Below are 23,342 nucleotides of genomic sequence, written 5' to 3'. Positions count from 1 at the left end.
AGTGTATCAGTTGGTTACAAAAAGGCTTTCGTGCATTTCTTCCACAGTCAACAAACATAATTCATATCAACTCAAGTATTTTAACTCAAATATTTATACATGTTATTATCATCATACCTCCATTTTCATTCGACTATAATTGTTTAAACATCCTTCAAATATCGCTCGCGCGGCTGCATTCTGGACCAACTGCAGTCTTCGAACACTCTTCAGGGACAGCCCCATGTAGAGCGCATTAATCATCATCATCAAAAATAGTTTAGAATGTTGTGTGAAAGAGGCTTTGGTGTTTGAAACTTAGGGTTCTAAGGCTGATAGGGCCTTAGAAAAAAAGAATATAATGAAATGTATAAACCATCCTTGTAAATTGGTCTCATGTTACTTAATTTACTTAATAAATTATTAGTTCTCATATCCACATTAATCTTAGAACTGGCCTACAGTTAATAATGAGCCGAGGTGGCGCAGTGGTTAGAGTGCAGTACTGCAGGCCACTTCAGCTGACTGCTAACTGCAGTTCGGCGGTTCAAATCTCACCGGCTCAAGGTTGACTCAGCCTTCCATCCTTCCGAGGTGGGTGAAATGAGGACCCAGACTGTGGGGACGATATGCTGACTCTGTAAACTGCTTAGAGAGGGCTGGAAGCCCTATGAAGCGGTATATAAGTCGAACTGCTATTGCTATTGCTATTGCTAATAATTAGCCAAAAATTTGGTATGAGAAACAATCTGATTTTATCTTTTCCTTTTAGTGTCTAAAAACTTCTCTATTTTTTAGGGGGGGGGGGATGGAGCTTTAATTATCATAAACAACTAATGGAAATCCTGTGATTAGGATTATAGGTTTTATAGGTTTTAAGAGTGGAAAAATATTTCGGCTGTAGTTTGGTACACATAGCTATAAAAAATAAAATTATATCTGAAGTCCTTAAACTGCTGTGCAAAAAAACAACTTAATGCTTTTAATGGAATGGATGCACCATCTAGTGGCAACACTGATGAATGCAGGTTTGCTATGTTCTGAGATCATAGATATTTGATATTCTGATGTGTATATTTTAAGAGAGATTAGGGAAGAATTGTATGCATAATTGCAGCATTAAATAAATTATTCTGTATTTCCCTTTTTAATGTTCTTACTAACCCCCTTTTTTCTTTGTTTGGAAGACTAAGAGAGGCTAAGAGTGGTTACTTCATACTAAGATATTCATAATTGTTTACATATTAAAAATAACGCCAAAAGGTTTAGGTAAGAAGAGAGATAAGATAAACCATCCAGCTTTTAGGGGAAAGTAGAATATAGAACTAGGGAAATCTTGCATTCTCTGAAAGTTAGTTTGAACATTCGACTTGACACTTGAATGTAATGTGATTTGATGTAAACATCAATTGCCTTCTGTATAAATATGCTTTCCTCTATTTCCTAGCCCTGGACTGAATCCAAGGAGATCAGAAGCATCTGTTTCTATTTAAAGTAAACAGTTTCTTGTTTCCATCCAAACCAGCCTGGATCACAAATCACCATGCTTTATGTTGCGGTGCAATCAAACTACTATTTAAACCCATCTCTTTGTCCACTTCATTTAAGACAGAAACAAATGCTTCTATTTCCTTCTTGCAGCCACAACAGTTTAGCATTGTAATGTAAATATGTTGTGACTCAGCAGAAGTTTGCTGTGAGTTGAGTCGGGATGCAGGAATAACAGTGCAGCTGGGGCTCGTTAGTGTGGTGATAAAAGGACGGATGGTTGCAGGAGTCAACGTTCATTCGTTCGTTCATGGTTTGTCGTTCATCGGTCGTGGTTTGTTTGTGAGAGGCACTTGGATAAGTGATTTGCTTTTTGTAACCCTGATTTGAAGAGACACTTGGAGAAGTGATTTGCTTTCTTTCTGTAAACCTGGTTTTGCTGTAAGAGCTCTTTGTTTTTGCCTTCTGCTGCGTAACCTTTTTGCCAGAGACTTTATTTATGTTTATTTTTGGGCTCGCAGCCAGCGTGAGCCGAGGACTGATAAAGTTATTTCCTTTTAAGTCTGTCTGACTGTCGTCTGTGAGCGAGCGAAGAAGGGGGGACAGAACAAAATATATGAGTACTTTTCATAGTGCTCGAAATTTAGGCATTGGAAGAATGGACCTAAAGTAAAAAAAAGACAGAGCCCTTTTGCAAGTCAAGGATTGACAATAGGCACAATAATGGAATACTAAAGAGGCATCACATGATGGTTAAGATGATGAGGTTGTCGATCAGAAAGGTTAGCAGTTCGAATCCCTAGCACCACGTAATGGAGTGAACTCCCATTACTTGTCCCAGCTTCTGCAAACCTAGCAGTTCTAAAGCATGTAAAAATACAAGTAGTAAAATAGGAACCACCATGTATTAGGTGCCAATTTTTATTAAGTGTCACCATCAAAACAAAATTCCTCTTCCTGCCTTCTTCTTCTTTACCTTTCTTATAGTATTTCACTATATCAAGGATCTCTTTTTCCCCTTTTTAATTTTCTCCTTCTTCTTCCTTTACTTATTTTTTTCTTTTATTTTATAAGATAACAAAACTTAATTTATGAGCCAGACTAAACACTGCTTACTCTCCTCCTTTATTTTATCCCCCTTTCTCTATTTTTCTCCCCTTTTTTGTTATTTTTTTTTAAATCTTTTCCTTTTTATCTCCTTTTTTTTTACCTTCCTTAGGGCAATGTACAAAACTAAGGCTGAGCTAGTTAGCCCACTTACTATTATTAGCCAACAACAATTCTCTCCTGCCTATAACTTTTCTTTCTCCTATTTTGCAACTGCTCTGCTCCGCTTTATTTTATAAGATAACAAAACTTATCTGCCTGTCCCTGCTATCAGTTTCCACTCCTCCCCTCCCTCTTCCCACGTGTTTGCTTGTTTGCGTGCACGCACACATTGGTTTATTGATGTGTGCGCTTGCTCCTGCCCACTCGCTCAAAAGGAGGTTTTAACCTCCAAAGTCCCTACCGCCCAGGGGTGGGTTTCTCGCCCCGTTCCAACCAGTTCGGTTGGAACAGGGCCGGCGTCGTCCTCGTGCACGCGCGCAGCGCACGCATGCGTACTAGCGTCTGTGCGATGCTCCAGCTGCTCCTGGAGGATCGTGCAGGCACTGTATGCGTCCTGCGCATGCGTGGAAGCGCAGAACTCGTCAAAACCAGGTAAGAAATGCGGGCAGGCGGGTGGATCCTTCGGCGTTCCCGGAAGTTACTTACTTCCAGGTTCGCCGACCAACCAGTTCGCGGGGACCGCCGCGAACTGCCTGAAACCCACCCCTGCTACCGCCCACCTGGAATCCCGAAACGCCCACTAGTGGGCGGTAGGGACCAGGTTGACAACCCACGTGTTCAAGTTATCATGGATGAGAAACACTGGTCTATATAATTCCAGACATCTTATCTCCGAGATACAGTATGCAGTCTTAGTCCTTGGGAAGATGCAATTTCAGCTCTTCGTATCTGCTGTGCTGAATATTGATTCTCATTGCTGGCAGAAAGATCCCTTCTGCACAGCTTTTTTTTTCGGGAATATGTCTCTTTATTACTACACAGCTTTTGTCAAAGTGACACGGAACTGGGAAATGCTCCCATGTATCTCTACATTTCATGTTTAAGCAACAGAGAACCGAACCACAAAAATACTTCCAGCATTTTAATAATCAAATTAGGACATAAGGTATAGTCAGATTTTATTTTTTCCGTATTTCTTTCTGGAGTAGTAGCTGAAAATATGTAATAATTAGATTGCATCATCCCTTGATTCTCAACATATTTATAGTTTTTCCTGTTTGCATTTTATAAAGGGGAAACACAGAAGAAATGATCAGAGGAGAAAAAATGAATATAATTGTGTCTGGTTAAAAGACAAAAAGCAAATCTTATCTGACACCCTGTAAATAAAAAAAATTGTTCCAGTAATCTCTAAAATCCATGTGTGCTAGAACAAATCCTATGGAGTTTATTGGATGTGTAGGTTGATATATTCAGAATTGCAATCCGGGTAGTTTCTAAAATTAAATTTAAAGTAATAAAATTACATTTGAAGTGATGAACTTCAAATTAAATTTGAAGAGATAATAAGAAATCAGTATACATTTTCCTTTGTTCCTGAAGAATGTTTCTAGCTTCCTCCATTTGTGCATTCATTTTTATTTTTAACATTAAAATCCATTAGACTTTTTCTGTATTTTATTTCCCATGTATTTTAATAATTATAGGGTTGTTTTTTTTTTAAAAAAAATTTTTTATTCTGTATCTTGCATTACTGAAATTACATGTTGACCAGCAGGTGGAGACTTGATTAAAACTTTCAGATATTTACTTTGCAGCTAAATTTATATAGAAAAGCATTTCCTTAAAATAAGAATATGGAAATTATATTAAATTATATGCAATAAAAGAGGGGCCCACTTCTCTGTGATATCTCCTCACTGTTCTATATTGCACCACTAGAAATTCTGTGGTTTATTATCCCATCCTAGTTTTTTTTTCTTTCTATACTTAGGTGCATAATTGAGGTTTCTTTAATTTGCCAAACAATCTTTTAGTTTACTGTAGTAATTTTAAATACCCCTCATTTCCATATGTGGGGGAAGCATTTTTCAATGCTTTAATTTTTGTTATTGTACATATTAGGTCTATTCCATATACTTTTGGAGAGAGGAAGAGCAGGAAAAGTAAGATCAATTCTATAACTTACTATTTTGCAAATGTTTTTAGGACAGTATTTTATTCATGTTTTGCACTTTCTGTATAAAATAGATAAATTCTATGCCAAGATACCGTCAAGACATTTTACTGAAAAAATAGCAATAGCAGTTAGACTTATATACCGCTTCATAGGGCTTTCAGCCCTCTCTAGGCAGTTTACAGAGTCAGCATATCGCCCCCACAGTCTGGGTCCTCATTTCACCCACCTTGGAAGGATGGAAGGCTGAGTCAACCCTGAGCCGGTGAGATTTGAACTGCCGACCTGCAGCTAACAGTCAGCTGAAGTAGCCTGCAGTGCTGCACTCTAAACACTGCACCACCTCAGCTCAGGAAGAGATATAATGGTATAATAAAACTTAAATATATTTTAACAGAAGCCTCAGCAATAGCAGCTAGAGCCGTGATGCTAGAGCCAAGGTGGCACGCAAAGCCCTCTCTGCAAGCACGCGAGCTGCCGCCCCAGTTCAGCTCCACCACAAATGCGCGCATGCCTCCTGCCAGCCAGCTGGTTTCAGGTTTCTGCTGCGCATGCACGGGGGGAAGGGGGAATGCGGGAGACGTGTGCACATGCGTGGGGGCAGGACGCACATGTGGGGCGTTGTGCACATGTGGGGGTTGTGGCGCATGCCAGGAGGAGCAAATGCATGCATGGGGGGCACATGGGGGCATGCAGGCATTGCATTATGGGCACATAATTTTTGCGCACGCTTTCAGTACTGAGTGCTGAAAAGGTTAGCCATCACTGAGTTAGAGCAATCAAGCAACATGACTGGATTTATGAGCCGAGGTGGCGCAGTGGTTAGGGCGCAGTACTGCAGGCCACTTCAGCTGACTGTTATCTGCAGTTCAGCGGTTCAAATCTCACCGGCTCAAGGTTGACTCAGCCTTCCATCCTTCCGAGGTGGGTGAAATGAGGACCCAGACTGTGGGGGCAATATGCTGACTCTGTAAACTGCTTAGAGAGGGCTGAAAGCCCTATGAAGCGGTAGATAAGTCTAACTGCTATTGCTATTGCTATTAGACTGAAAGAAAGTTTTCCAGAGTACTCTCATAGCTGAGGGAGGACTTGAATCTGGGTCTCCCTACTAATCTAGCACTTAACTATTCCACATGAATATGTTCTGCATTTAGCTAGAAATACGTTCCACTGAATTTAGTGAGATTTATTTCTGTACACCTACAAGACTTTGAATGATTAGCTCTAACTTTCAGGAAATAGCATCTCAGTTGGGCACAGTCAAAATGCTTAGGTTCAGTGCTTTTCTTTATAACTATACTTGGTCACTTTTGATACAAGGAATGCACATCTTTCTCTTTTTGTCATTCCAATAATTCAGCCAAAAGTGACTGATTGCAAAGTCATTTTTAATTAATAGCAATAGCAATAGCAGTTAGACTTATATACCGCTTCATAGGGCTTTCAGCCCTCTCTAAGCGGTTTACAGAGTCAGCATATCGCCCCCAACAATCCGGGTCCTCATTTTACCCACCTCGGAAGGATGGAAGGCTGAGTCAACCTTGAGCCGGTGAGATTTGAACCGCCGAACTGCAGATAACAGTCAGCTGAAGTGGCCTGCAGTACTGCACCCTAACCACTGCGCCCCTTCGGCCCCTTAACTAATTTTATATTCCTAAATATCTTGGAATCAACTTGCTGGGGGAAATAAGCAGAAAGGGAGAGTGTTATAAAGGATACCTCATGAGATTCTTGGATTTTATGAATATATTCAGATATTTCTGTCTTCCTGAAATGGAAAGTTTTATTTTTCTATTACTTGCTCAAATTCACTCATTACCCTTATCAATATTTTGATGAGATATAGACATATTGCTAAGTTTGCATGGTTTTGCTACATCATTTTTCTTTCTTTCATTAGGCTAATTAGGATAACAGTCTTTTCGCTGTTTTAACCATATTTAATTCTTTGAACCATACTAATAATAGTATAGAGTTATATATAATAATTCAGCCGAACTCTGAAGATCTAAGTTTCTTGAAAAGACGGTGCTCTGCAGAATTCACAGCACGTACTGGTAAATCTGAACCAATGTATTTCAACTCTTTTAAGTTTCTACACTGAATTTGCCCGTGTAAATATGTAAGCTCCAGCAAACATGCTAACATGTTTGAATGTGTAAACATATCAGTAAAACATGTAACATTCAGGGGGGGAAATATATATATGCTAAGAAGGATTCAGTTCCAGTTCCATAAAGGCTTCTAGAATTTTTGGTGTGCTTTTAAAAATAAATGACCATTAGAGAAATAGGTTTTTTTGCAGGAACTGGAGTGAGGCTGGAGCATGTGAAATTCAGCAAAGGGATTAAGATTTGGCACCACGTTACTCGTTTCTCCACAGGGTTTTTAGGCACAGCTACTTGAGACAGGAACAAACTGTCATCCTGCAGAGCTGAGCACAGTTGGCTCCTCTGGATTTTGTGTGTATGTGTCGTATGGCTTTTCTGCATTCCATCTTTCAATGTAGCATTGGGTTCAAGTTGATATGACCTGGATAAGTGAGCTTTGGATCCTTAAGTGGAAAAGGTATGGCATATTCACTGAGAAAAGATTTTATTTAACTTTTCTTTTCCCCAAGCGTGATAGCAATATGTTCTCCAAAGACTATTTACAATTTAACAGCAGAACGATTTCACATTAACCATGCTTTTAAGTGCTGAAAACCACATTTGTTAGATATGTGCATAATTATTGTTAGCTTCCCATTAATGATTATGTATTGATTTCTTTAGCAAGTTGGTCATGGATTTTAAAAGCCAGTTTATTGTTTATAATCAGATTAATGCTATTTGTTTATAGATGTTTGCTGGAAAGTAACTTTATTACAGTACTGCAATTTTGGAATTTACTGTCTTGTTTTTGAAACCTTTAGATGAGGCATTGTTTAATAATTCTAGTAATGTAGAAAACATTAGGTGGAATTAAATGTACAGTTGTGGCTTGACTCTTGCACTAATGTTGAATATTTTTATGAGTTCAGAATAAAGCTGCTTTTAGAAGTATCTCTTTATTAATTCAGTATTGTATGTTTCTGACAGTGAAAAAAATGCTTTGTTCTATAATGACTTTTTATACCATAAATTACTTTTTATTGCAGTTTATTAATATAAAGTCTTATTTCACTGTACTTATATGGAACTATTTAATATACACTGTAATTTTAACAATGTAAGCCATCACAGAAAAATAATAATTTGATTTTGATGTATTGAACTGCTTGCTATTTTAAATGCAATTGGCAGTTCTCAAGCAGGGCATAATAAAACAAGTTCTTACGTTTTTTTAAATGGAGAAAACTTCCTTTTGCCACATATGTTTCACTGGATGTCAGCTTTGAATGAGAACTCTGCTTGAGTTTCTGTTATTTTGGTCTAAGCAAGTGGCAGTTAACAATATAAAGGAATATTAAAATAATTGACAAATATCACCATGAAAGATCAAAAAGGATGAGTAGGGCATACTATTTGAAAACCTTTTTTAAAAAATTTAATTTGGCCATAGCTACATTGCTGGCAATTGCATATTACCAAGGAAGGAGGTGTTGATAAGATAAATGGATAAATAGATTGCAAAGTACACCTTATTTACTATCAGAATATATTAACTGTGCTTTTAATGTGAACTTTTGTTCCTGAATTTGTTTTGAGTTTTATATTGGTAAACTTGACTGGGATTTTCTAAAGACTTCACCAACTGTCCTGTGAAACTTTACCTATGAAGTGAAGTAATTGCATAGGTTTCTGGTTATTTAAAAATAAAAGATAGGGATGGATGAATACTACATCAATACTCAGCTCCGCTCTGCTCTCTTTGAGTCTTTGGTATATTATTTCGAATCGGATGGAATGAACATACAAACCTGTTAGAATTAGGGTTTGATTTTTTTTTTCTAAGATCGCAAAACCTCCGCTTGAATATGTAAGTACAGACTCACCTGATTAAATGCCCTTCAATTTATGTGCACAGTGGAAATAAATAATGATTTAAAAGGTTTAAACTTAGCTTACTCCCCGATATGCCAGATTTTTTGTTAATAGTATTCAATTTCTACTGAAGTGCATTTAGTTACAAAAGTCTCCGATCAAAAAAATGATACCTACAACCTATATATTGTATTTGCTACCTGCTTAGTTTGTGCTACAACTTAAAAGTGCTTGGAAGAAAAGATGGTCTCTGTGTGCGTGCTTGTGTGCGTGTGGTTGCATATGTGTGTATGTGACATGTATTTATACATAATTGCATACAGTATATCGTAAGTTTATTATAATGCCATATAAAGTAACACACATAATAGACAATGAAACAAGTTTTTTTTATTTCTGTAATTCGATAAAACCAACAAAAAGTTACTTGAGATATTAAATTTGCCAGGATTTTGATTCAAATGAGAAAAGCTACATTTGATTGGAGGTCTAAGACTTCTAAAAGAGACCCAGAGAAAAAGGCAGATGTTTGTGAAATCAAAAAGAAAGATCCAGAGATCCAGAATAGATAGATGCCAGATAGCCTGCATTACAGTGAAATGCCCTAATATGAAAATAAAATAAGGTAACCAGTTATGGAAAAATAAACCGTTCTTGTTTTGAACAAGTTAGCATGAAGAAGATGGTGTTAAGGATCAACAATAGGAAAATAGTTTAGCTCTCCAGAGCAGGTCTGCAAATAGATTTTATTTCACTGCTAAGGCACCAATGTTAAGTAATATTGCCCTTTTATTTGGATTGCATAAATATTTTAGCACTACTTTGCAGCTAGTGGAGGTGTAATTGTCCAATAAAGGAGAAACAGAGTGGAAGAGAGGCGCAGAAACTTAGAACCGTTACCAATTTTGAGGACAAAGGGAACTAATATTGCAAAAACTAAGCTGACCAATGCTATCTCTATCATTCAGAAGTAGTTCACTACTGATTATACGTGGTTTGTTTAAATTTCTTGAACAGCAAGAACTTTCTTCAGCTTCCTCAGCCCTCTTTAATTTTCCTCTGAAAATAAAGTCACATATTATTGCAATCATTACACATCCTGTTATTTGATAAGGAATAAGAAGGCTAGTAGTAAAGTAGTTAATAGTTTTCTTTTTGCCCTATTAAGGGCATTAGCTCCCTTAGTCCTACAAGTAGTTTAAGTCTTGTGTGAGTGTGTCTGATTAGGTCCGCCAGCCTATATCTACCCGTACTGATATCTGTTAAAATAGAAGAGAGTTGGTTTAAATAAGCAATTCCCTATTTTAAAAAAAGCTGTTTAAGAACTACATCCCATGTTTCCCTGAAGTTCAGTTTTATGTTTCTGATGAGCTGTCATAATAGGGGTGTACCCCCAATACAGGGGTGGGTTTCAACCGGTTCGCAGCGGTCCCTGTGAACCGGTTGGTCGCCGAACCCAGAAGTAAGTAACTTCCGGGAACGGCGAAGGGCGCGCCCGCCCACCCGCGGTCCTTACCCGGTTTTGACTAGTTCTGTCCTTCCACGCATGCGCAGGACGCATACAGCGCCTGCGCGATCGTCCAGGAGCAGCTGGAGCGTCGCGCAGACGCTAGTACACATGCGTGCACCGCGCGCGTGCACGAGGACGCCGCCGGCCCCATTCCAACCGAACCGGTTGGAACGGGGCGAGAAACCCACCCCTGCCCCAATATCAATATAGCTTAGAGAGATAGAAGTGTCTATGAAGTTTTGCAAGCAAGTTGTAACATATACAAAAGTTTTAGTTAAAACTAACACTTATAAAGCAAAATAAATCTCATAGATGTCTCAGTTGCAGCTCCCGCCTCTGTAATAGTCTCCAGAGAATAAGAGAAGTTAATATAAAGTATTTTTGTTCTCCTGGCCCTAAGCCAGATGTTTTAAATTCAGAGAGTGATGCCTTGTATGACATTGAACTCCAGTGGGGAAACTCAGAAAAGCTTTCTTATAAACCGTTGATATTGTTACTGGCCATAGCAGAAACTATCTGTAATATTTTATCTCGGTTAGTGTCTAATTTACACTTTAAAAGCATATTTTACTTGTTAAGTGAGAACAAATTCAGGTATGTTCTAAAATTTTAATATATTTATAAAGCTGTCATCGCATATGTAGCAATGCTGAAATTCCTTTTATTTTAATGAAATAGAAATGTGCTTGTATTAGGGATTATAAATTGAATGTAATATAATATACTATGAATGATTCTAGTGAGACCAAATTATTATTCCGTTTTAAATTCAAATTGTGAATGTCAATTTACATCTTTATCTAGCCGATAGCGCAAATAGGGGGGAAGCAAATTGAATCTGCCAACTCATTGAATTATCTGGTTGCTTCACATTATCTGTGTGTACAGAGAAAGAGCTTGGAATATTTTTTTAAAAATTCAATATTAAAAAAAAGAACAATGAATGAAGGAACTTGTCATAGAAGAACCTTCTTCCCTTCATTACCCAACCTGTTATCAAGTGCTATAATTTTATTGCTTTGCTTGAATAAGAATTTTGGTGTTAGTGGCTTCAATCTTTCACAGAATTAACTATATACATTTTTACAAAGCTACAAATGATTGAAATTAGGAATATGTTAAGCTGTACAGATGACCTTCAGTGGGAAAACTTTAATCTTGCTGAGGAAGGGTTCATCTGGCTTGAGTGGAAACTTTGAAAACAATGTTTTTTTGTCCATGTATGGAAGCGCCTGTTATTAAATAGATGGCCATTGCTCTGACACTTAGAAATAGGACTTCGTTTTGTTGCAAGTCCCATGGAAAGAAAGCAAACTTTGAAGATTTGCAAACTGATTAAATATATTAGCAGCCAGCATGGGATCTTTGCATGCTGTTTTATTTATGTATGTCTGATAAAAGTCTTCGTTTGTGGGTTCCTCCTCCCTCAATTTACGGAGACCTCCCTCTCTGCAACTGACTTCCATTGGTGATCGGGAATGGTCATGCTTTGAAATTTGCTCTAAGATCTAAAAAAAACAATAGATACGCAAGAATGAAATGTTCAAGAAAAAGAGTCAAAGGGCTTCTTGGTAATGCTAGTTTTTTTGTTTAAAAAACTGAATTGGATTTTGATTTGTTTGGAAGAAACAATAAGTTGGAAAGATGCTACATTCCCTTTCTGCTGTCTCAGAAATTCAGCTCATCCGTGTATGAAAAGGTCTTACGGGAGACTCTCAAAAAATCTAAAGGAATTTGCAAAGTTATGGAAAAAACAATCTGGCTGCTTTAGGTATAAATAATACTATACTATACTATACTATACTATACTATACTATACTATACTATACTATACTATACTATACTAATATAATATAATATAATATAATATAATATAATATAATATAATATAATATAATATAATATAATATAATATAATATAATATAATATAATATAATATAATATAATATAATATAATATAATATAATAATATATAACATAATATAATACAAAATATAATATAATATATAATATAATATAATAATATTATATTATAATATAATAATATAATATAATATAATATAGTATAGTATAGTATAATATAATATAATATAATATAATATAATATAATATAATATAATATAATATAATATAATATAATATAATATAATATAATATAATAAATTATAATATAATATAATATAATATAATATAATATAATATCAGAATTGAAAGGGACCTTGGAGGTCTTCTAGTCCAACTACCTGCTTAGGCCGGAAACCCTACACCACTGGGTTCCTACCAGTTCGCACCTATTCGGTAGAACCGGTTCGTCAAATCTACCGAACCGGTTAGAAGAGGTTCCACCAGTGGACCCGGAAAGCAGGCCACACCTACAGAAGAGGTTCCAAATTTTTTTGAAACCCACCACTGGTCCTTGGAGATGATTATTCTACACTATCATGCTCCTATTTCTAAAACTCAGTGACTCTGTGAAAGGTAAGGATGACTACTGCATTTGTGGTGCAATCAGAACATTGCGTGTGTTGAAGTTGTTTTAACGCAAACCAAAGATGCCTTTTAAAAAACAAGTTTACATCCTATTCTTATGCATGCCAGTGCTGTGAGTGAAGTAATTTAAGGTGGTTCTGACAAGTGTCGTCGGCATCTTCATATCCGGTCACACGGGTGGCAAGCCACTCCCATCCGGTCACATGGGCGGCAAGCCACTCCCACAAAGGAGGCTACACCCACTGAGTAGGTTCGAACAATTTTTGAAACCCACCACTGTCTTCAGTCCAGGTCATGAAATAATTTGCACTTAGAAAAAAGTTCCCCATGTGCCAAACGGAACTGGGTCTATTAAAACACATAAGTTATAAATGTAAATTCATTTTGCTAAATTTATAATTGGAAGGAAAATCTCACATAACAAATTACAATTAAGCTGTGAACTTTAGGTTGACATCCTGGTTTGGAATGCAGCAGAATGGAATGCTGAGACTGCTGATAAGAGTTCCTCATAGTTATTAAAATCCCATGATATAGCATGTTTGTAAAAAAAAAAACTTGGATTCCAGAAAGTCACACTGACATAATTTATTTAGCAGGATTTAGATTGCGAATTATTTGACCATGGAAATTACTCTATGGCTGCTCTTTAGGGGTGGGTCTATGTGTCTGTTTTGTAAATAGGAAGTGGAATCTGGAGACAGCTCAGATAAATCTGGATTTTGATCCCTTCCTTATGATAGTGAGATAATAAATAACCCATACTACTAAATGTTTACATGCCTCCTAGAAGTGCCAAATTTCAAACCAGGGCTAGGTTTGCAATGGATGTATTAAAAGTATAAATTTCTGGTGCATATTATGATGGATTCTTTTGAACAAAAACATCTCAAACTCTACTTTTAAATAGCTAATTATCATTGTGCTATTTGAATTCCGAAAGAATGCTCAATTTATTTCACAAAATAAAACTGTCCTTTGGAATGCATGCAAAGAAAATAGTATCAAATCGAATACTATTACTATTACCATATTGAGTAAGGTATTACAGAGTCATATATAGGCAAGTTGTAGAAATCAATTACAGGAAGTAAGAAAAAAACAGGCGAACTTCGATTGCTTGAATGATTTACTTAACAACCATGGGAAAAAAACGGTCCGAAAATCGAGTGTGACTTACTTAACAACCAGCAACAGAAATCCTGATCCAAGTTGTGGACGTAGGTCGAGAATTACCCATATTGCATTACTATTGCTTCGGCTGTGTTAGTTTGAAGTGGTCTTACGGATGCATGATTTCCATGTAAAATTATTCTGGAGGATTAGGATAACTATATCTATGAACCAGGGATGGGTTTCTCGCCCCGGTTTGGTTGGAACGGGGCCAGCGGCGTCCTCGTACACGCGCGCAGTGCACGCATGCGTACTAGCGTCTGTGCGATGCTCCAGCTGCTCCTGGAGGATCGTGCAGGCGCTGTATGCGTCCTGCGCATGTGTGGAAGCGCAGAACTCGTCAAAACCGGGTAAGAAATACGGGCGGGCGGATGGACCCTTCGGCGTTCCCAGAAGTTATTTACTTCCGGGTTCACCGACCAACCGGTTCGCGGGGACCGCCGCGAACCGCCTGAAACCCACCCCTGCTATGAATGTGAAAAATAGAAGCATATTGTCTATTCAGTTTTCCAAATTATGATACTGTGTCTCTTTTGCATATTAGATTCTCTGCATTGTTTTTTTCATGTTATCTCTGAACTCTTGCAAGTTTTAGAAATGTTTGAGGAGTAAAGACTAGAATTATAACCCAGAAAAGAACTGGAAGTATCTGTGGGCTATATATAGTAAAGTCAACATCTATCCCACTAACCAGATAACAATACAGTCCCATTGAGAAAAGGAAACTACAGTGAAAAGGCTGTGTAGATTTTGGAGAGACATTAACTTTCTGCTGTTCAGTATGAAATAATTAGAAATAATTGTACTTTAAAGTTATCAACCTGCTTTTACATAATTTATGCTAATGCAGTAACAGAATTTCGTGATGTGAATTATGTTTAGGGCAAATACTGCCTCTTTGGAGAAATGCTTGGTAGTGAATAGTTGACATTGCTAGAGTTACAAATCTAGCTATAATATTTTTGTGATTTCTCCTCTTTATATATATAAGCTTTATGTGGTTTCTACACACACACACACCTTCTATGCACTTGAAGATTATCTAATTGATTTTAACTGATACTGAAATTGAAGAATAAAGAGATTCTTACAAGATATTCTTCTGTTTTGAAAACGTAAGGCAAATACACACTGTTGCGTTACTAAGAAACACCTGTGAACCTGTAAAAATCAAATGATGTTTAGGACAGTGTGCAAACTTCTCTTTGGAGTCCTTGAGATATTACAGGGAAATACAATAGCAATAGCAATAGCAGTTAGACTTATATACCGCTTCACAGGGCTTTTAGCCCTCTCTAAGCGGTTTACAGAGTCAGCATATCGCCCCCACAGTCTGGGTCCTCATTTCACCCACCTCGGAAGGATGGAAGGCTGAGTCAACCCTGAGCCGGTGAGATTTGAACAGCCGAACTGCAGATAACAGTCAGCTGAAGTAGCCTGCAGTGCTGCATTTAACCACTGCGCCACCTCGGCTCTTACAAGCATATCTGGCTGAAGTTTTTCAAATGTATTTTAAGTCTCAGATAGTAGTTGGCTTAATAATGAAAACTCAGAAAAATAAACATTAGTTAAGTACAGAAGTCAGAAGAGATTTTCAAAACTGCTATTGCTATTGCTATCACTGCTCTAGAAGGAAATGTACTTTATTTACCTTTCTCTGACCTAAATTTAATCAAATTCCTTTTCCATGTAGAAAGCAGATCCTATTTGTTTTTTTAAAAAGGTGAGAGGAACATTCTTTAGAGACATTTGGAGAAATTCCTGCGTTCTGGAGACAGGTGCCTTGTCGTCTCCCTTTATGATTGCAAGCTATAGTCTCCTGCTTCTGCAGACCAGATTCTTTTTGTAGTTAAGAAACACTGAATGCAAGAAAGCCATCAACTTCGTAGGTTGCATAATATTAACATTTTGAAAAGCGTAGCAATTTGAAATCACTTGTGTTATCCAAATATTTTGAGAAAACCGTAGAAAATGAAACTTTAGCCAGCTCAGGAGATATTCTAGGAATGATTAATTCAATATAAATTTGGAATTTTTTTTTTAAAAAGTGAAATGCAGTTCAAGAATGCTGCAGCATACTTAAATGTGGGACAGTCTGAATAAATTCAGCCTCCAAATTTTGTGGCTTAGTTACCATTACAGAATTGTAATCTTCCCCTTTTGCTACTACTACAGTTTTATATTTTTTTAAAGGTAATCATAACAGTTCTGATATAAACATAGTGAATAGCACTGTATTAATTAGAAGTATGCATTTTGGAATTTTTTTGTTTTTTCATCTTAAACTCTCCCTGATTAAAGGTAATAGGGCAAAAAACCTGGAAAAACATGGAACATTGGGATGATATTATGAGCAATTAATGTTTTCCTTTGGCATATTAACTAATGAAGTTTAGCCATCTTTTTCCCTGTCTTTTCCCTTTTTCTATATTTAATTTAATTCCTGATGAAGTGTTTTGGAGAAATCTAAAGCTTGCACATTGGTACCTCTGGAGTGATCTGTAATAAGGATACACCTTTCATGTGGCTTTTGGAAAAATTCTTGGATGACTTTTTGACAACGATGCTTTAGTAGTTTTTTTTCATAAAGAACAAAATTAGATTTGGGTATTTTAACATGAATAATGTTTCTCTTAACAAAACAGCTGTGGTCTATGGTATTATCTTTAGTGCAACAATTTTTCTTGCCACACTTTTAAGCAGAATAGATGAATACATAATGCAATGGATACTTGCTGAATAAACTAACAGCTACGATGATTCTTAATACTTGGGTAGCCTATATACACCTTTGATGTTTTATGTTGCTACCCAAATAAAATAATTAAAATTATGATCCTCTGTTGTGGAATGGTTTTATCTGGTATTTAGAATTCTGTTTTAATGTTAAGATATTTAGGGGTATACATCAGGGGTGGGTTTCTCGCTCCGTTCCAACCAATTCGGTTGGAACGGGGCCGGTGGCGTCCTCGTGCACGCGCGCGGTGCACGCATGCGTACTAGCGTCTGCGCGACGCTCCAGCTGCTCCTGGACGATCGCGCAGGCGCTGTATGTGTCCTGCACATGTGTGGAAGGGCAGAACTCATCAAAACCGGGTAAGGACCGCGGGCGGGCGGGCATGCCCTTCGCCGTTCCCGGAAGTTACTTACTTCCGGGTTCGGCGACCAACCGGTTCGCAGGGACCGCCGCGAACTGGTTGAAACCCACCCCTGGTATACATGTTCAATAAGAGCTTATGCAGCCTCTAACATTGTTCACATTTAGCAATATTTTTAGCCGCCCGGAGTCCTCCGAGATTGGGTGGCCTATAAATCTAATAAATTGAATTGAATTGAATTGAATTGAATATCAATAGCACTTAGACTTATATATAGCTTTATTGTGCTTTCCAGCCCTCTCTAGGTGGTTTTACAGAGTCAGCATCTTGCCCACAACAATCTGGGTCCTCATTTTACTGACCTCGGAAGGATGGAAGGCTGAGTCAACCTTGACTCATATAATTTAACTCATTATATTGTAATGCAGCTTGAATGATGCTAAATTCATCTTCCCAGAAGTCTCCAGGATTCTTCTGCTAAAACAATTTACCTGTTTTGCCTTTTTACCATAATTCTTCATAAATCACAATAAGTGATTGTTAAAATACGATTGTCTAGTTTTCTGCCCCACGTTAAGCCATATCCAAGGAAGTTTCAAGTTTCAAGTTTAATTTTATTTATAGGCCGCCCAATACCGGAGGACTCCGGGCGGGTTACAGAGAGGGGAAAGAAAAAAAAACAATAAAAGAAAATAAAAATAAAATAGACAAGTTAAAAACAACACAGATACATTCATTTCAGTTGTGTCTGGACCTCAACAATGAGGTCAACAGCCCCAGGCCTGCCAGAATAGCCAGATCTTGACAGCTTTTCTGAAGGCCATAAGAGTGAGTGAGGTCCGGATTTCTGGGGGTAGTTCGTTCCAAAGGGTCGGAGCAGCCACAGAGGAGGCCCTCCTCCGGGGAGCCGCCAGCTGACATTGTCTGGCTGACGGCATCTGGAGGAGGCCCACCCTGTGGGATCTCACCGGCCGCTGGGAGGAGTGTGGCAGTAGGCGGTCTCGCAGGTATGCTGGTCCTAAGCCATGCAGGGCTTTAAAGGTAATAACCAACACCTTGAAGTCACACCGTAGCTTTGTGTAATGTGTAAAACTAGCCCGTAGGAAACTCTTTTAAAAATCTTTTTACAATTTCTTTTCTCTTCTGCAGTACAAAGCTCTCTGCAGCTGTGTCATATCTTCAGTTTTTTTCTGGCACTACAGTACTGTTTATTTCTAATGTCTTGATTATCTCCAGAAGAGTTTCTATATAATTGGCTCTTGGTGCTAATAATCCATTCTGGAGTCTTTCCTCAACAGATCATTTTCCCAATCAGAAAAAAAAAAGAATAGCAATAGCAATAGCAGTTCGACTTATATACTGCTTCATAGGGCTTTCAGCCCTCTCTAAGCGGTTTACAGAGTCAGCATATTGCCCCCAACAACAATCCGGGTCCTCATTTCACCCACCTCGGAAGGATGGAAGGCTGAGTCAACCTTGAGCCGGTGAGATTTGAACCGCCAAACTGCAGATAACGGTCAGCTGAAGTGGCCTGCAGTACTGCACCCTAACCACTGCGCCACCTCGAATAGTAATGCTGGAGGGCGGGTAAGGGGGAACAGAGGAAAGACACATGGATGACAGTTTTTATCTGGAGCTCAAAATTATGTATGCAACACAGCATAATGAAAGTCAGAGAGAGCCTTGAACGAAAGCTTCCTGAAAGAGCGCTTTCTTAAATTAGATTTATTTCTTTTTTTATATTTTAGCTTGAATAAATTCAACACAGAACTCCGTTGATTCACTCTGATATTGTTTTTCAGCTCTTCGGGTCAACCCAAGGAGCTGAAGATTCTTCTTTGGACTACTTTCCCCATCCAGTGAGGATTTTGTTAACGCCATGCCACCATGCAAGTTGCGTGACGCCATATTTCCGAAGAGCTCCTGAGTACCGGGCTACTCTAGGTAGAACATCTCTTTCAGACTTCATCAGTGGAGCCTTACTCGAAGCTACTATATCTCTGGGAGCAAGAAGTGGCACCTTAAACATTTCAGGAGGATCAACTGGAAAGACAATGTTGAAAGGTAATAAAGCTATATAATTTCTTTTATTATTATTATTTTTTATTTTGTTACATAAACAACACATGCCCACACCAGTGGGAAAAGAAAAAATCAAAACACAAAATGACAAAAATCAGAAAACAAGGCATGGAAAAAGAAAAAAAAAAGAACACAAGTATATATTATAAAAAAGTATATCAGCTGGTTACAACATGTTTTTGTGCATCTCTTCCATTAATTCATATTAATTCAAATATCTTAACTCAAATGTTTACCATATTGACATCATCATACCTCCACTTTTATTTGACTACAGTTGTTTAAACATCCTTCATCCTTAACTATGCCAAAGATTTAATCCATAACCACATGCTGACATTTCATTTACTTGTTTATAAAATCCTCCATTAACATCAAATCCTCATATCTTGTTTTAGCTAAACATCCATAATATTTAATACCAAAAATTCCATCCTCCAGGTATATAGTTTATTATCATTCTCCTTTCTTTATGTAATTATATCGTATATCATAACATTTTCCCCGTATTAGTTAACATTTAACTGTATATAGTTTTATTTTATTTTTTAACAGTGATAATTATTGTGATTAATAACCTTTGTATATGGTCCAAAAATATTTCTAACCTTCCCTTCTCATATCCAATTATTATTTATCATATCAACTCCACATTATATACATTACTATCATTATCAATTATTATTCAACTATGTCTATTACAAATAAAATTAATTAGGTTTAGCTAATTTTGAATTGTATTCTTCCATCTATCAGCTATATAATTTCTGATGGTCTGCTTGTGAAAGTTGTAATGTGTGGAATCTTTCTCCAAAGAGCCATAAGCAAGCCAAATCGTGTGTGCAGGTGTGTGCGTGTGCGCGCATAAATAGGACAGAAGCAACCTAGAACTAAGGAGAAATTTCCTGACAGTTAGAACAATTAATCAGTGGAACAGAAGTTGCCTCCAGAAGTTGTGAATGCCCCAACACTGGAAGTCTTTAAGAGGATGTTGGATAACCATTTGTCTGAAACGGTATAGGGTTTCCTGCCTAGGCAGGGGGTTGGACTAGAAGACCTCCAAGGTCCCTTCCAACTCTGCTATTGTATTGTATTATATTGTATTGCATTGTATTGTATTATTTACTTTTTCATCTTTAGGTTCTATAGCCAATATGGTGAATCATTGAGTGCCAACTCAATGAAGCGGTGGACGTGATGAACCGGGGCCTTGAGGCTGTTAAAGACTGGATGAGAGCTAACAAACTGGTACTCAACCCGGAAAAGACCGAATGGCTGTTGTGTTTTCCTCCCAAAAATTTGGCTAACGTTCCATCAATCAGGCTGGGGGGGCAAAATTTATTCCCCTCAGATAGGGTCCGCAACTTGGGAGTCCTCCTGGATCCACAGCTGAGTTTTGACCACCACTTGTCGGCTGTGACCAGGGGGGCATTTGCCCAGGTTCGCCTGGTGCGCCAGTTGCGGCCCTACCTGAACCGGGAGGCTCTCACAACAGTCATTCGAGCCCTTGTGATCTCTAGGCTGGAATACTGCAATGTGCTCTACATGGGGCTGCCCTTGAAGAGCATCCGGCGACTTCAGCTAGTCCAGAACGCGGCCGCGCGAGTGATCATGGGCGCACCACGGTTCGCCCACATAACACCAATCCTCCGTGAGCTGCGCTGGCTACCTGTTGATCGTCGGGTGCACTTCAAGGTCTTACTTACCACCTATAAAGCGCTCCATGGTAGTGGATCTGACTATTTGAGAGACCGCCTCCTGCCAATTACCTCCCTGCGTCCCATCAGATCGCACAGAGTAGGCCTCCTCCGAATTCCATCCGCCAGTCAGTGCCGACTGGCGACTACGCGGAGGAGAGCCTTCTCAGTTGCAGCTCCGACATTATGGAACAACCTCCCCGTGGAGATCCGTACCCTCACCACAGTCCAGGCCTTCCGCACAGCCCTTAAGAACTGGCTATCCCGTCAGGCCTGGGGATAGGATTACTCTCACCCCGCCCGAATGTTGAGTGAATGTTGTGTTTTTATGGTTAATTTTCTTTTAATCACGATTCTTTTCTTTTTAAGTCTTGTCTTGCACTCCCTTCCCTTCATTGTTGTAAGCCGCCCTGAGTCCCCTCAGGGAAAAGGGCGGCATATAAATTCCCAATAAAATCTAAATCTAAAATCTAAATCTCATCACACGGATTATATATTATTTGAATTTTTTTTTAAAAAAAGAATCCCTCTTCCTAGATATGTCATTCCACAGGGCCGGACTTCAAAAGTTTTAGCATGGGGTTCTCTGCCCCATTGCTGGGTGGGCGTGGCCAGAGCCGACGTGGCGCAGTGGGTAGAGCTGAGCCAGGGAAATAGGTATCTATTTAGTGTTTAGTAAGGGTATGGCTATCTGATGAGAGCTAAATAGCTTGAAATAGATCTATACTAGTCTCCCTTTATTTATTTATCAGCACAAATACAACAACACTAAATACATACCTATTTCCCTGGCTCAGCTGATAAAGGAGGAGGACCTTATGGCTTAGTGGTTAACACATCTGCCTAAGATGTAATACAGCCCAGGTTCTAATCCCAGTAAGGGTATGGCTAGCTGATGAGAGCTAAATAGCTTGAAATAGATCTATACTAGTCTCCCTTTATTTATTTATCAGCACAAATACAACACAAATGTAACAAAGGCAACAGTAAAAATATTGGGTTTCTGTCTGGATGGTCTCTTGTGACGAGCCGATAGACAGAGAATGGAAGCAGTATGCCTCCTCCCATATTTGGGCATACCAGGGGTTGCAACACTTGATACATACTATATAGTATATATACACTATATATTTATACACACACACAAACACACACAAACACATGCATACACACACACACACACTTAGTTACAAATTGGTAAAAGTATCAGGAGTTTTGTATCAGGAATCAGTTTTTATTTAGATGGCACATGTTGGCCTTCCCTTCTCCAATAACAGATAATTTGAAGTTCTCTCAAATCCTTATTTGCCCTGTTCATCCTGAAACATTTTTGTCTGTTCTTCAAACCAAATTTTGGGAAATCAGAACAAAATGCCTACTGGTTGTTTTCTCACAGTATGGTAACCAAGATTCTAAAGAGCCACTGAGTAGTAAACTTAATTACATTGCTATTTTTCATCTGGAATTCTTGGCACCGTCTTGGGGATTCCAGAAAGCTGGTTAATAATAGCTGACCAGATTTAATATTAGAATGTCATATAGCATTCTTATACAAAATTGCAAACAAGGGTTGTGGTGACTGGGGATTGTAGGAAGGATATTAATTTTTAGGAGTTTCCCATTGTTTACAATATTATTACTCATTTATTTGCATGAGAAAAAAAGAAAAAAATAGTTGCAATAACTTATTTCATTGACAAAATTAATAACGACTTAATCAGTGGTAACTTAATCCATTGACTTATGACCACAATTGAGCCCAAAGCTTTGGTTGTTAAGTGAGACATTTGTTAAGTGAGATATTTGTTTGCCTCACTTTACAACTTTCCTTGCTGCAGTTGTTAACTGAATCACTGCAGTTGATAGGTTAGTAACATGGCTATTAAGTGAATCTGGCTTCCCCGTTGATTTTGCTTGTCAAAAGTTTGCAAAATGTGGTGACATGACCTTGGGGCATTGCAATCTTCATAAATAGGAATCGGTTGCCAAGCATCTGAATTTTGATCACAACGTCATGGGAATGCTACAAAGATTGTAAGTGTGGTCATATGAGTCACTTTTTCAGTGCTGTTGTAACTTTGAATGGTCAGTAAATGAACTATCATACCTGTAATGGAGGAGTACCTCAGAGGTGGGTTCCTACCAGTTCGCACCTATTCGGTAGAACTGGTTCGTCAAATCTACTGGACCGGTTAGAAGAGGTTCCACCAGTGGACCCGGAAAGCGGGCCACACCTACAGAAGAGCTTCCAAAAAATTTTGAAACCCACCACTGCTAAAGGGTTAGGGGTGCAAGGATCTTGTAACTTGACAGCTTTAAGACTTGCATGCTTCAATGCCAGAGTTCCTGAGCCAACGTGACTGGAGGAGGAATTCTGGGAGTTGAAGTCCACAAGTCTTAAAGCTGTCAGGTTTGAAGACCCCTAGTTTTTTTTTCCTAAAAGGTTAGGGGTGCAACGATCTTGTAACTTGACAGCTTTAAGACGTGCGTGCTTCAATGCCAGAGTTTCTGAATAGCTACTTGGACCGACCTAAGTACTAATTCATAATTTCATATCCGGTCACATGGGCGGCAAGCCACTCCCATCTGGTCACATGGGGGGCAAGCCACTCCCACAAAGGAGGCCACACCCA

The 23,342-nt window shown here is 38.3% G+C and overlaps 1 protein-coding gene across 1 annotated transcript in view; it reads left to right on the top strand.

Moving 5' to 3' along the window:
• Positions 1–23,342, top strand: part of PLCE1 (phospholipase C epsilon 1) — a 122,149-nt gene that overhangs the window by 4,218 nt on the left and 94,589 nt on the right. Inside the window, exon 2 of the mRNA XM_032231696.1 lies at positions 18,733–18,994. Coding sequence (XP_032087587.1) covers positions 18,733–18,994 — 262 coding nt within the window. The remainder of the gene's footprint in view (positions 1–18,732; positions 18,995–23,342) is intronic.

Source organism: Thamnophis elegans, chromosome 15 (genome assembly GCF_009769535.1).
Source record: "Thamnophis elegans isolate rThaEle1 chromosome 15, rThaEle1.pri, whole genome shotgun sequence".
Lineage (NCBI taxonomy): Eukaryota > Metazoa > Chordata > Lepidosauria > Squamata > Colubridae > Thamnophis > Thamnophis elegans.
The sequence above is the reverse complement of the archived record's forward strand: the minus strand, read 5'-3'. Positions and strand labels throughout refer to the sequence as shown.